This window comes from Alosa alosa, chromosome 20 (assembly GCF_017589495.1).
Source record: "Alosa alosa isolate M-15738 ecotype Scorff River chromosome 20, AALO_Geno_1.1, whole genome shotgun sequence".
NCBI classification, from domain to species: Eukaryota; Metazoa; Chordata; class Actinopteri; order Clupeiformes; family Clupeidae; genus Alosa; species Alosa alosa.
The window spans coordinates 6916129-6928335 of NC_063208.1; the positions used below are offsets into that span (position 1 = coordinate 6916129).

General features: G+C 44.0%; 2 protein-coding genes across 4 annotated transcripts in view; both read left to right on the forward strand.

Annotated features, from left to right (window-relative positions):
* Positions 1 to 6502, forward strand: part of snx13 (sorting nexin 13) — a 42606-nt gene extending 36104 nt beyond the window's left edge. For all 3 annotated transcript variants that reach the window (XM_048229417.1, XM_048229418.1, XM_048229420.1), the window contains exons 24-26: positions 429 to 497; positions 696 to 808; positions 2936 to 6502. In XM_048229417.1, the coding sequence (XP_048085374.1) occupies positions 429 to 497; positions 696 to 808; positions 2936 to 3171 (418 nt within the window). In that variant the 3' untranslated portion in view covers positions 3172 to 6502. The remainder of the gene's footprint in view (positions 1 to 428; positions 498 to 695; positions 809 to 2935) is intronic.
* Positions 6503 to 7655: 1153 nt separating this feature from the next.
* Positions 7656 to 12207, forward strand: part of LOC125285138 (serine/threonine-protein phosphatase 6 regulatory ankyrin repeat subunit A) — a 48085-nt gene continuing 43533 nt past the window's right edge. The window contains exons 1-2 of the mRNA XM_048229421.1: positions 7656 to 7733; positions 8029 to 8194. Coding sequence (XP_048085378.1) covers positions 8168 to 8194 — 27 coding nt within the window. The 5' untranslated portion in view covers positions 7656 to 7733; positions 8029 to 8167. The remainder of the gene's footprint in view (positions 7734 to 8028; positions 8195 to 12207) is intronic.

The following is a 12207-nucleotide window of genomic DNA, read 5'->3' on the forward strand; positions in this document are numbered from 1 at the left end:
ATCAACAGGTCAGACACACACACACACACACACACACACACACACACACACCCCAACCTAGAGAGAGAGAGAGAGAGAGACACACACACACAACCTATGGAGACACCATCAACAGGTCACACACACACACACACACATACACACATACACACTTTGGCAGGGATGGGATTCTTCCGGACCTGACCGTTAAACTGACCGTTGGGGTAGCCCATTCAGTTCAATTGAACTTTCTGCAGCACTCTTCACCAGCCGTATAATAATAAGTAGTCGGATCGGTACGATTTGCATGGATGTCGTTTTCAGTTCAGAAAATCCGGAATTCCGGTGTTAATCCGGAAGAATCACATCCCACGCACACACATAGACACACAGTGTTCAAAAATCATTGAATGTCATCATATTAACTGATCTATTTCTCTTTTAATCAGGAAAATTGTGGATCATGTTGACTTCATGACGTCACCAGAGCAGGTGGCTGATTACGTGAAGAAATTCAGGTAATCGTGCTTAACTGCATAACACTATGAAGCGCGCACACACACACACACATTTTCTTTTTTCTATCTGTCTCTCACTCGCACACGCAGACACGCACACAAAGACCATGTCAATCATTGCTTTTGTCCTAAAAGTTCTAACCTCGTGTGTGTGTGTGTGTGTGTGTGTGTGTGTGTCTGTCTGTCTGTCTCTAACAGGGACTCCTACTGGCCAAACGGGATCCTGGCAGAGACTCCACCCCGCAGAGACAAAAGCATCCGCATGAGGACCAGAGTGGCGGCCAAAACCAGCCTGCTGGGAATCATGCCAGGTGACTGAACTCACACACACACGCGCGCGCACACTGCATGAAAAGAGGTGGATTTGGATTCATAAAAGTCCTGTAATCTGTCTGTCACTCATACACAAATGTACACGCTGTCTGTCTCCCACACACGTACACTCAGACAAACATTTCAAATATTGTCTCTGTCTGACTCACTCACCTAGACACACACACACACACACACACACACACACACACAATGCAGACTCCACAAAGCTCCTGACAGCTGGCTTCTCTGTTAGCCTCTGTCCTTTCATTTCCTCTGGGATGCTCCCTGCGCTGCTCTTAACCTGACGTGACAGCTCATTTCTCTTGAGACTATTTTATCTGTGCTCACAACTTGCCTAATGCCTGCATTCTTTTATGTGTGTGTGAGTGTGAGTGTGAGTGTCATATTGGAAAAGCACTCCTGCAACGATAACAGAATACATAACTACAGTGATGGCCAAAAGTGAATGAATAATGTATCATAAATAAATAAATGTTCTTCCTTAAAATACAGGGGGTCATAAGTATTCCCACCCCTATGTTAAATTCCCATAGAGACAGGCAGATTTTTATTTTTAAAGGCCAGTTATTTCATGGATCCAGAATACTGTGCATCCTGATAAAGTTGCCTTGGCCTTTGGAATTAAAATAGCCCCACATCATCACATACCCTTCACCATACCTAAAGATTGGCATGGGTGTTATTTCAGTTAGCCTATTAGCTGGTTTGATGCTCATTGAGCTCAGTGCAAATCAAACCAGCTGGCATGGGTGCCAATACTTTTGGCCATCACTGTAGATGATTAATTGAAAGATTTAAGAAGATGGTTGGAGTAAGTGCTCTTCAGAATAATAATGAGCTGAATGATTAAGCTTTGGGCATGTTGTTAGATAGTGACTGACAAGACTGAATTGATCTTAATTTATCTGGATTATTAAATTAACTGACGAATTAATCATCATCTCACCACCAGTTTTGCTGATCGGAGTCTGCTGGGTCCTCACCCTTTGTAATATAAACAGAGGAAGACCACCATTGATACCCCCACAAAACACTTCACTTTCATACACTTTACAGTCTCCCCATTATTTTTACCTGTCAAGTTTTTCTCTTTATTTGTTTGTCTGTGTGTACGATTGCAAAACATTCACCATCTTGATAGAAAGGTGTATGTGGGCCAAGAATGAACCAATGCGACTCTGACTTATGGGGTGGCTCGCCAGAATTTAAAGGTTGTATCAGCGATTTCGGGCCCAAAAAAGCCCCAAACATAAATTATCACATTCATCTAATCTTTCCTAACGATCCGCTAGCTGCCTGCCCCATAAGCAGGCCGTCAAAAAAATGCGTCTCTGTAGGCAGCCTATGCTCCGAGATCTGTACACAACCAAGTGTTTCAACCAATAACCGACGAGATGCGTGTTTAGGAGAGTTTTAATTGCAGGGGAAGAAGGGGGAGGGAGTAGCGGGTTAGCTCTCTGTTTTGTTTGAACATCAACAGAAGTGATGTATCCCCGCTATCGCTGATACAACCTTTAATTTCACTTTTGTTAAAGTTGCAGCCAACGATCATCAATTTTCAAGCCCATAACATTTTTTTCCACATTCAGGAATCCTATCCTTACAACCCGCTAGCTACCCATCCGTCAATACACTGTAAAATATGTACGTTAAAATATAATGTACATTGTTTTGGGGGGAAAAAAACATCTGCTGATAAATTTAAACATAAACATAAACAAATGTGACACCCTTAAAGGTGTACCGTCACACCAGTGTAACTGGAATGTTGGAAAATGAACGTTCTAAAGAATATCTGGGTTCATTGAATTCAACATAGAATTTTAGAACCTCAAATTGTTGCGGAACGGAATCTTATGTTAGAATGTTCAAAAACCCACACCTTTAAAGGTTAATGCCTAAGATCCTTGATTACTTGCTCCGCTTGAACCCTCTCTGTTAATGCTGCAAGATGCAACGTGTAGCTTTTAGTGTCAGTTTGCCCTCACTGAGTGTCCTTGTAGTTCCATTGGAGACCTCTCCAACAAGCACCGAGTTTCCTGCTGTGGATGTGTGCACGCTGTTCACTGCTCACCTCTCCCTCTCTCTGTCCCTGTGCGCAGACGAGCTGAAGCACATCATCGGGGCGGAGACCACGCGTAAAGGCATCCTGCGCGTCTTCGACATGTTCCAGCACCAGCAGATGAACCGGCGTCTGGTGTACGTGCTGCTGGAGGGCTTCCTGGAGACCATGTTCCCGCAGTGCAAGTTCCCCGAGCTCTTCGTCCAGCTGCACTCGCGTTCGCCACGCACACGTCGCTACTCACAGAGACTGAAGGCCTCCTCGCTCAAGAGGTGACAGGCTGGCCCGGAAACCGAGAACCCTGCCGCGGAATGCGGGGATGCCTGGTCCGCTGCCGCCGCCGCCGCCGCCACCACTGCTAGACGTTCCTGTCCCAGCGTTGTGATGTGTACGACGGCGCCACCACCGACGCCAATGCCAACACTGACACCGCCGCGATCCTCCCAACCGAGCAACACTTCTGCCACCGATCACACCACCTAACCTGTCCTGCTCGCACTCCCACCCTCCATCATCATCATCATCATCATCACCGCCGCCACCGCCACAATGACCACTAGGGTTAGGAGGCCAATGAGGGCTGTGGGAGGTGAGGGTGGATTTATGTCCAGAGCGGAGTGTTTGGATTGTATCGGGCGGTCTGGCAGAGGGTCGAGGGAAATGAGCGTGGTTGTGAAGTCGTTTTGTGGAGCGCTGTACCCACACGGATGGTATAGCATTAGGACCCCCCCACCCCTCCACACCTGTCTTCGTCGTGATGCATCTATTCATATGAGACACTTTCAGAAAAACAAGTTCACAACTCTACATCTCTACCACTAAGATGCTCGGCTATAGCAGACAGCATCCTGTGTTTGTAATGTTTTCTGTGTTGTGCGTTTCTTTTTTTTTTTTTGCTGTCGTTGTTGTTGTTTTTGACTACAACAAAAATGGCTGCAGTTTGGGAGGCACAGATTGCCCAGACAAAATATAATTGTTTTGTTTTGTTTGGTTTTTTTAATTATAAATCACTATGGTGAGTCGCCCATAGTGGCGCTGCCACCAGAGAGTAGTACACACATACTGTTCCATTTTTAATGTATGAAGTCTGAAGAAGAGCTCGAATCACAGGAGAGGGCTAACTGTTAGTTCTCATTAATTTGCCACTCCTCTTTAGCTTACCCAAGGCTTGCATTAGGATTTTAACGGTTGGCAGAGTTTTTAAATGCACCATAATTCACCTTTTACCATATATATGAACTATACATGCGTATGAATATGTGTTTATTAACCAAATATAGTTGTGGCACCGATGCAAAATGGCTTCTGACAACAGATGCAGCACTTGCAGTTTTTTTTTTTCCCTCTTCTGTTCGTCTGGGAGGAGAGGAGAGTGGAAGAGGGAAGCTTAGCCTACAGGGCAGTTTCTGCTCAATGTGTGATAGGCAGTGACCATGACAAAATACAAAACTCTATCTGTGTGCGTTTGTCATTGGGAGAGAGAATTTAAGAGAGCGCAACTGTTTCTCTTATCGTTCCTCCAACAGATGTCAGTATGTCCTTCAAAAAGTTCTTTGAAAAAGCAAACACATCATGAAAAGTGTGCGTGTGCGTGTGCGTGTGTCTGATCTGCCCACCAGTGAGAAAACGGGATGCGTGTCCAGGTTGTGATTGCATATGCTTGTGTTCTTGAATTCTAAGAGGAAAAAAAAACAAACTAAAAGCATATTTGGAGATATGCTGCAAAAGAATGTACCTATCTTTGGTGAAGCCGTGTCCGCGTGCGTAAGTTTTATAAACTCGGTCAGATGGAGTCCCATCAGGACACTCTGGGATCATTGTATTTACGTGTGGTTTTTTTTGTCGTGTTCCTTTTATTTTTTGAAATCCGTGTGTAGCACTAAAACACAGGCCTACTAGGTGTCAGAAAATTGTGCCAGTTTGAACTAGAGAATCAGCCTTAACTCCCAAGACCAAGAGATGTGGACACTAGCAGTAGCTTCCCCCCACTGCAAAAAATGCACAGAGAGATGTTGGAGACAACAAAAATAGCCCAATCTAATTGTACTTTCTTTCAGAGAATATCATTAATTTTTTGTGCAATATTTGTTTTCTTTAATGCATGTGTATTTGAATAACTGTATATGGAAAAAAAACATGTTTTCAGAAATTAAAGAAAATTTGAGAGAATTAAAAAAAAAACGAATAATCCCAACAACTCACATTCCATTGTTGTAAAATACTGAGTTTGTTTTAAAGACTTGTTTTATAAGTCTGTTTTTGTTTTGAATTTTCCTTTCTGTTTTGTCATCACTCCTGGTTAATATCATGTACAATTTTTGCTCACATGGCTGTTGTGACCACCCTCTCCCTGGAAACATAGAAAGAGCACACCGTATGAAATGACTTGTATGAGACACATATGAACAAAAAATGTTACTTACATGACTGAGTGTGTGAGTGGTTGCACATCACATTTCCAGTCTTTGCATCAGAGTCTACAGATGAAAGTAGAGAGAGGCACCTTTGGCTAAGAGCCTGAGCTTACCAGGAGCAGCCACAGGGGGGTGATGATGATGTAGTCTGTGCCCCTTGTATATTGGGCTATGGGAAACCCACCCTGGGCATTCAAATTACGCCACATGGGTTATGACTGTGCTATATATTCCTCCTGAAGGCATAACACTTACACTGTTGGACAGATGAGATGTCTTGTAGCCTGATGTCATGGGATTACATTTTATTTTATTTTATTTTATTATTTTTGGTTGTTGGTGGTGGTAGCTGTTCTTGTTTCCTATTTGTTGGAATTTTATACCTGGATCTGATTATTGGACACACAAAAACAAAAACAAAAATATAAATCTCTCGCCAGTGCAAATGTCACGGCAGGGCTTTCTGTTCCAATTTATCAGAAGCTGGGCAAACATCCTGCCATCTTGTATGACCAATGAAATACACTTACTGAAGAAGAATTACCACAAAACCTCAGTCACCTTGCATAGTTTTACCTTCCTGTTTATTTTGTTCCTTTCTCAGAACGCTGTGATATTGCCCAGCTCTGGGTAGCTATCGTTTGCTGTGATTGGCCCTCCTGTGGTGGCTTCTTGTCTGAAGGGCCAATGAGTGGCCAGCACTGACCCACTACAGTCTGCTGTGATTTGGTTCTATTCTGACCCAAACCCATATTCCCCTGTCTGTCAAAGCCAAGTCTGGCTGTCTGTTTTCACCATCACTCTCACTGGAGCTTCCTCATCTTTGTCCGTATTTGACCTCTACGTTTGTGCAAATGCTTCCCCCCAAACAAATGCAGGATTGCTTGTCTTTTCATTTGTTTGTTTATTTCTTTTTCTAAATCCCCATACATATGAATCTATTATACTGAAATGTGCATATCGGTGTACAGTATTTGTCAACAGTGTGCCTAAATGTACTGTCAATTATATTTTCTTATTTTTCTTTAAGAAAATGAAAAAAAAAAATCAATCCGAATGTCATGGTTGTTTTTAATAGACTGAAAAGAGTACTCTAAGAGGACAACAACGTTTAGAGTGTTTGCATCATGCTTCTGAAATATTCCTTTTGAGCAGCTCAACTCAGTATAACACTAATAAAACTTTAACTCTGACTAACGGATTGCATCTTTAAATGTTCTTTTAAAATTCTTCCTCCTGTCTTCACTCAGTATGGGCCTTCTGTACACCGGCCTCAGGCATCCACTTTGGGTCACCATATGGTACACATTTGGGCTAGTTGTGTGTGTGTGTGTGTGTGGACATGCACAATATTGTGCCGGAACACCCTCTTTGTTTGTGTGTGTGTGTTTGTGTGTGTGGACATGCACAATATTGTGCCGGAACATCCTCTTTGTGTGTGTGTGTGTGTGTGTACAACAATCTGGCCTTCATTACTGGTGGGTCAGTAGTGAAACGGCTCTAATAGCCTGTGTAGGATGGTGTGGGTCATGATCCCTGCTCTGTGTTTCTCACACCTCCTAACCCCGTTAGAGGAGGGATCGCAGTGCCTGCCGCACTCACAGGCATTCCAGATGGTGTTACTGGAAGATTAGCATGGCTTAAGGGTTCAGATCTGGAAGAATTGCTTTCTCTTTGCAAATAACACCACTCATGTCCAGCCAGATTTAGAGCTGAGCTTTTGTATCACACACACACCATGCCATTTCTGTTGGCCCCAGGAAACAGGAGTGTGACTTCCTGTTTATGCAGAAACTCAAGACTGCAGCTTAAATGGTGTGAAGGGCATTGCTGACATTCCCTTTCTGCCTGAACTTTCACTCATGCTCTCTCAATCTCACTCTCGTTATAGAGTTATGTATTGCTGAATTTATCACCTCTGACTGAAAACGTAGACCTATGTTAACTTTATTACCGAGAACTTCAGCATGGTAATGGATGTTTATTACACTCAATCCCTGACCAAGGTCTTTCAGAAAAGTGCAAATTCCTCTAAGACCTTAAAACGTGTAATGTGTGCTGCTGTCTGCAAGGCCACCATAAGGTGGCGCCAATCTTTAGCGAAACAAATGAGAGGCGCTATTAGCTTTTATGTTGCATGGAAACTCAGGTAAACATATAACTTTACTGGAACGTATGGAGTTCAGGCTGTCGAGATATGTTATAAAAATTGTCATCCGTCAGTCACACAACGAGATGTAAAGGTCAGAGTCCTTCAGTAACAGATCCCAGCTATTTTTACTTGACCCTTGCGGCAGCCAGTAATGTCAATCACCTGAAGTCCTCCTTGCGCTTGCAGGAGGGCGTTTGTTTATAGTTATTAATCGAACTGATATGTGTGTGTGTACAAGTAGACACATGTCTTACAGATACTTTCTTCTAGAAGTAAGAACGAAAAATAACTCATTTTCGGATTTAATATTGTATAGGCTTTTCGTGCAGAGAAGTTATGCTGCGTACAAATCCTTCGTTTGTGCGGTAAACTGTTGCTTACATTCATCAGCAGTGGTTATCTCCTCACGAATTTCCATTTCTTGGTCTATGGTCTTGGTCTAGCAAGACAAACCAGAATTGTTTTTACTGTAGTTCGAAACCTCAGCAGCCAATCGCTGTTCTTGTAACTTCTGCGTGACGGTGGCGGTAATGTGGAGTTGGTGCCTCCTGTGTTTGTCTATTTCAGGAAGGAAAGAGGAAACCCTAGCTGAGAGCAAATTGAAATAATACCGAAAATTAACCCACGGATGTCCGGGGTACCCACACGCTTTCTTGGAGAGCAGATCAGTTAAAGTCTGCATGAAAGTCAACGACGCACAGGAAACATGGTGGTTCTCAAAATCCGGGACCAGGTATGTCGCCAGCTATTCTGGCTAGCTAACGTTATGGGTCTTGTTAGCTTTGTATGTGTTAGCGAGGTTACCATGAGCTAGCTGACATTAACCCATAGGCAGTAAACGTTACCTAGTTTGTTAGCAAGGTAACATTACCACTGATAACGTTAAGTTACCACGATTAAGCATATTTAGTCACTAATATTAGCTCCGTGGGTGCAATGTCAGTTTGGCTCGTCATTTGCAAGCAACAGCTAGCTACAACTTGTCCAATACTTTCACACATTTGGACATTATCATTAAGCTAAGCTAACTGGCTAGCTACGATCAATGTTGAAAAGTGATTCTGGTTGAGGGAATACCAATGGCTACCCCTTAGCTGTCTGGTTGTTAGTTGACCTGTTTAATTAGTAGAGGTAGATAATTGACAATGAACTTTACTGGGTAACTATCCATTTTCTTCTACGAAAAATAAAAACGCGGTGAAGTAACTAATGTTACTGAGTCGGCAGTGCACCCTTGAATGATAGCTACGTACTGGCTATGAAAAGAGCTAGCTGAAATTACTAGAACAATCCCACTTTCTGGTAGGCTTGCTAGCTAAAATTGTTGAATGTTGTTTAGCTAGCTGTCTGGGTAACGAGATGTGTTGCTAAAGCTACCCGATAGCTAACTGTGAGTTAGATGGTGTCAGTGTCTTGAGGAAGAGTTCAACTTTGCCACGCATCTTGTGCTCCATTGTAAATAATGAATTCACAGACTACAACTGAGTTAACTGCAGAACAAATGTTTCTGTTGAAGGAAGAGGCAGATCGCTAAGGTTAATCTCTGTCGAGCTAGTTATCCACACGGGGGGCTAACGTTAAACAGTTCAGCTAAGTTGGCTATCCTAAGGTTGATCGGATGTGTTTAGATTGGTCATATTCCGAAAATAATGTTAAATATGCTGATGGTACACCGTAATCACAAAGACAAAAACATGTGTCTTGTTAGCCTTGTAATATTTAGTGTCGACTGCTGTTCATGTCCACTTGTAGCTATGTGTGAGGTATGTAATGGGGATGCTAAAACCTCTAGTCTAGAAAGACCGCGTTGCACCTTTAGGAGGTTATGGAACTGTTGTGGATGTGGTGATATGATTGATGGGAAGAGAGAGGTTATCATGTTTAAGAACTTCCTTTTCATCCTCTCCCCAACATGCTAAAGTTACTCACACCGGGAGGTTGTTGGTACTGCAACACAGATGATGCCAACCACGCATGTGAATTACCAGTCTGACATATATTGCAGGGTGTACTGCAACGCCACCAAATAAACTTCTGCGTCGTAGCATATTTTGAAGTTTTCCATTGTGCGTGTGGTTGTGTAAAGATTGATAAAGAGCTCATGTGCTTAGCCATTGCTTTAAGCTACTGACTACCACATCTGACCCCAACTCTCTCGGCTTATGCTGGTCAAAGGTCTCTCCTTCGCGTTTATGAATCATCTGTCCGGTCATTCTTTTCTCAGAACATTTTTTAGCGTTGGGTTTTCCTGTCCAAGAGACGGTATAAACAGCAAGTTTGTATCCATTCACGAATGTTTTCTAACTAACTGGACATAGTATGCCTTATAATCCTTGCCTGGGGACGCTACTATCAGTGTGCGAGTTAATGCCTTTCCTGAGTTAGTCTGTGTATATTTGTTTGCCCTCACTGTATCGTCTTAGCAAGAAAAGCAGGAATAAGCAAGTTGTGGTACTGTGCTTTGGTGTCACCATGTGCTGTGCTTTTTCGGGAGTTGAATGCCACATGTATGCTGGGAATGGCAGCTTTCCACACCAGTACAAGGAACAAGTTTGACATTTGAAGTTGTCTTCAGTCATCGATGCATTGATGTTTATCACACAGTTCTGTGGGACCATATCAAGCTGTGTCCATACACACACACACACTTGTATAACTACATACCTACATACACACTTGCATAACTTACAGTAAAATGAATGCTTGCTGTTGAGTTAACCACAGGAAGAGCCGTTCCGATTAGGCTGTCTCACCCATTGTTCGCGTGGCGATTGAAAAGTGGACAATGAGAGCGGTGACCAAAAATAGCCCTCTGGTGTCACTGCCGGCAGGGTTGCGGGGGTCTCGTAGCAAGAATACAAATGGCATTTATCTGCACAGTAATGGCAGCTGCGCTTAGGCCAGAGCCCTGTGTCCGAGCTGATGCACTTTGGGTTTGGGGGATGGGGGGGGGGGTGTACGTGTTCCATCCTGTGATGGCAGGTTGCTATTTCTATGTGAAGAGGTGTCATCATCAAGCAGTTCTGTCACCCCTGAGGACTGAGACGTTGTCAGATAATGTCGATGGGCTTCAACTCAACACTCCTGACCTCTCTCTGTGTGTCTGAGCGTGCCTGTGTGTGCGTGCCTGTGTGTGCGTGCCTGTGTGTGTGTGTGTCCTTGTGCTAGACTACAAAGCTCATTGAAAATGTGGCCTGAATTCCCATTCCAGCTGTATTGCCTGAAAGTGGCCTTGCATCGCATGAAAAGTGTGACCGCACAGAGGAGAGCGGGGCTCCCACTAAGACCCTGTCTGTGGCAGATTTCCAGTGCATAGCCTTGGGGACTGTAGTCAGCACTTTGTAGCGCCGCCTGCCTGGCTTTTCACCCGCTTTTAACCCTGTCCTTGGCAGAGCGGTGTTGTGAATAGCATGCCAACCATGCCACCTGTAAATGACATGACGATGATGTCATACAACTGAGACGGTTCCAGTTTGTCACCTGCTGTTGTGGTTGGGAGAAAGTGAACTGCAGCAGTCTCTGATTTGTGTGCCGGATTGTTTAGAAACTGATGAACGTAATATGTGTTTCCTCTGTATTAATGTGTTTTGCATAACAGTTGGAAATGTTGAACTGTTTGACCTGATGTTTTAACATATTCAGGCCTATTGCTTGAATTATGTATGGATAGATTCTTCTGTGTGTAGTTGCTTAGTTGTTTGTTTATTTTAGGGTCAACTCTTGCGTGTGTATTGCAGTGGTCACAGCAGGTGATGCATCCTCTGTCATTGCTGGCTAAATCGGTCATGGAGCCAGCGCATTCATCCACGGTGCTCGTAAGACAGTGAAAGCATTCACTAATGGGCTTTAAGGCCTCCATTGATTGCCATTGATGCTGGGAGTGCTATTCTGTGACTTGGCTTATGGCAGTATAGAGGCAGACGCGTCTGGTTTGACCTTTGCCCTGTTGTCTACACCGTCGCCTTGCCTGCCGCCTCTTATGCCAGTAATAACATAATTGAGCTTTGTCCTGTTTCTTCAACTTGCATGCTCCCTGATCTGTTTAAGTAGATGGACACATGTGCTCACAATGAACACTAACCCTAGGCAACCGGATCTGCACATAACACTTCCGTTTGTCTGTTTCTCTCTCACACACACACAAACTAGCTAGAGGATAGCCGCACACACCCCACTCAGACACACACTCAAATCTACACATATTCCCTCCTGGCTCAGCTGTTGTGTGCTTTGCTGTTGCGTACACGAGAGGGCATCTAATCTAATGATCCGGATGGTCAGGCTGGGGAGATCAGGTGTGCGTCCGATCCGTGTGTGTGTGTGTGTTGGCACTAGGGGGCACACAAAGGCCTGCTTTTTCGAGGCAGCCGTAGTGTTCGTTGCCAGTGCTGCGCTCTGTGGCCTGTTGCCATGACACTGAGCTTCTGCCAGACACGATACCGCCATGGTGACTGTCGACCGCTCGTTTTAAACATCAGACCATGACGGCAGCATTTTGCAACAGATCACCATCCAAAATCAGTTCATCTCAACCGTTCAGTAATAAGATTATAGCACGCCACTTGTTAAATATAATGAACACACACACTCATGCATGCACGCACACATACACACACGTGTTACCTGCTGTTCAAGCTGCAGAATGTTTATGCATGAGAGACAGGGCGAATGGAAATGAGAGAGCCTGGTCTTGTGTTGGGCCAGCGGATTATATTTCAGCCCTCCGCACTGCTTTCTGGGCCACTT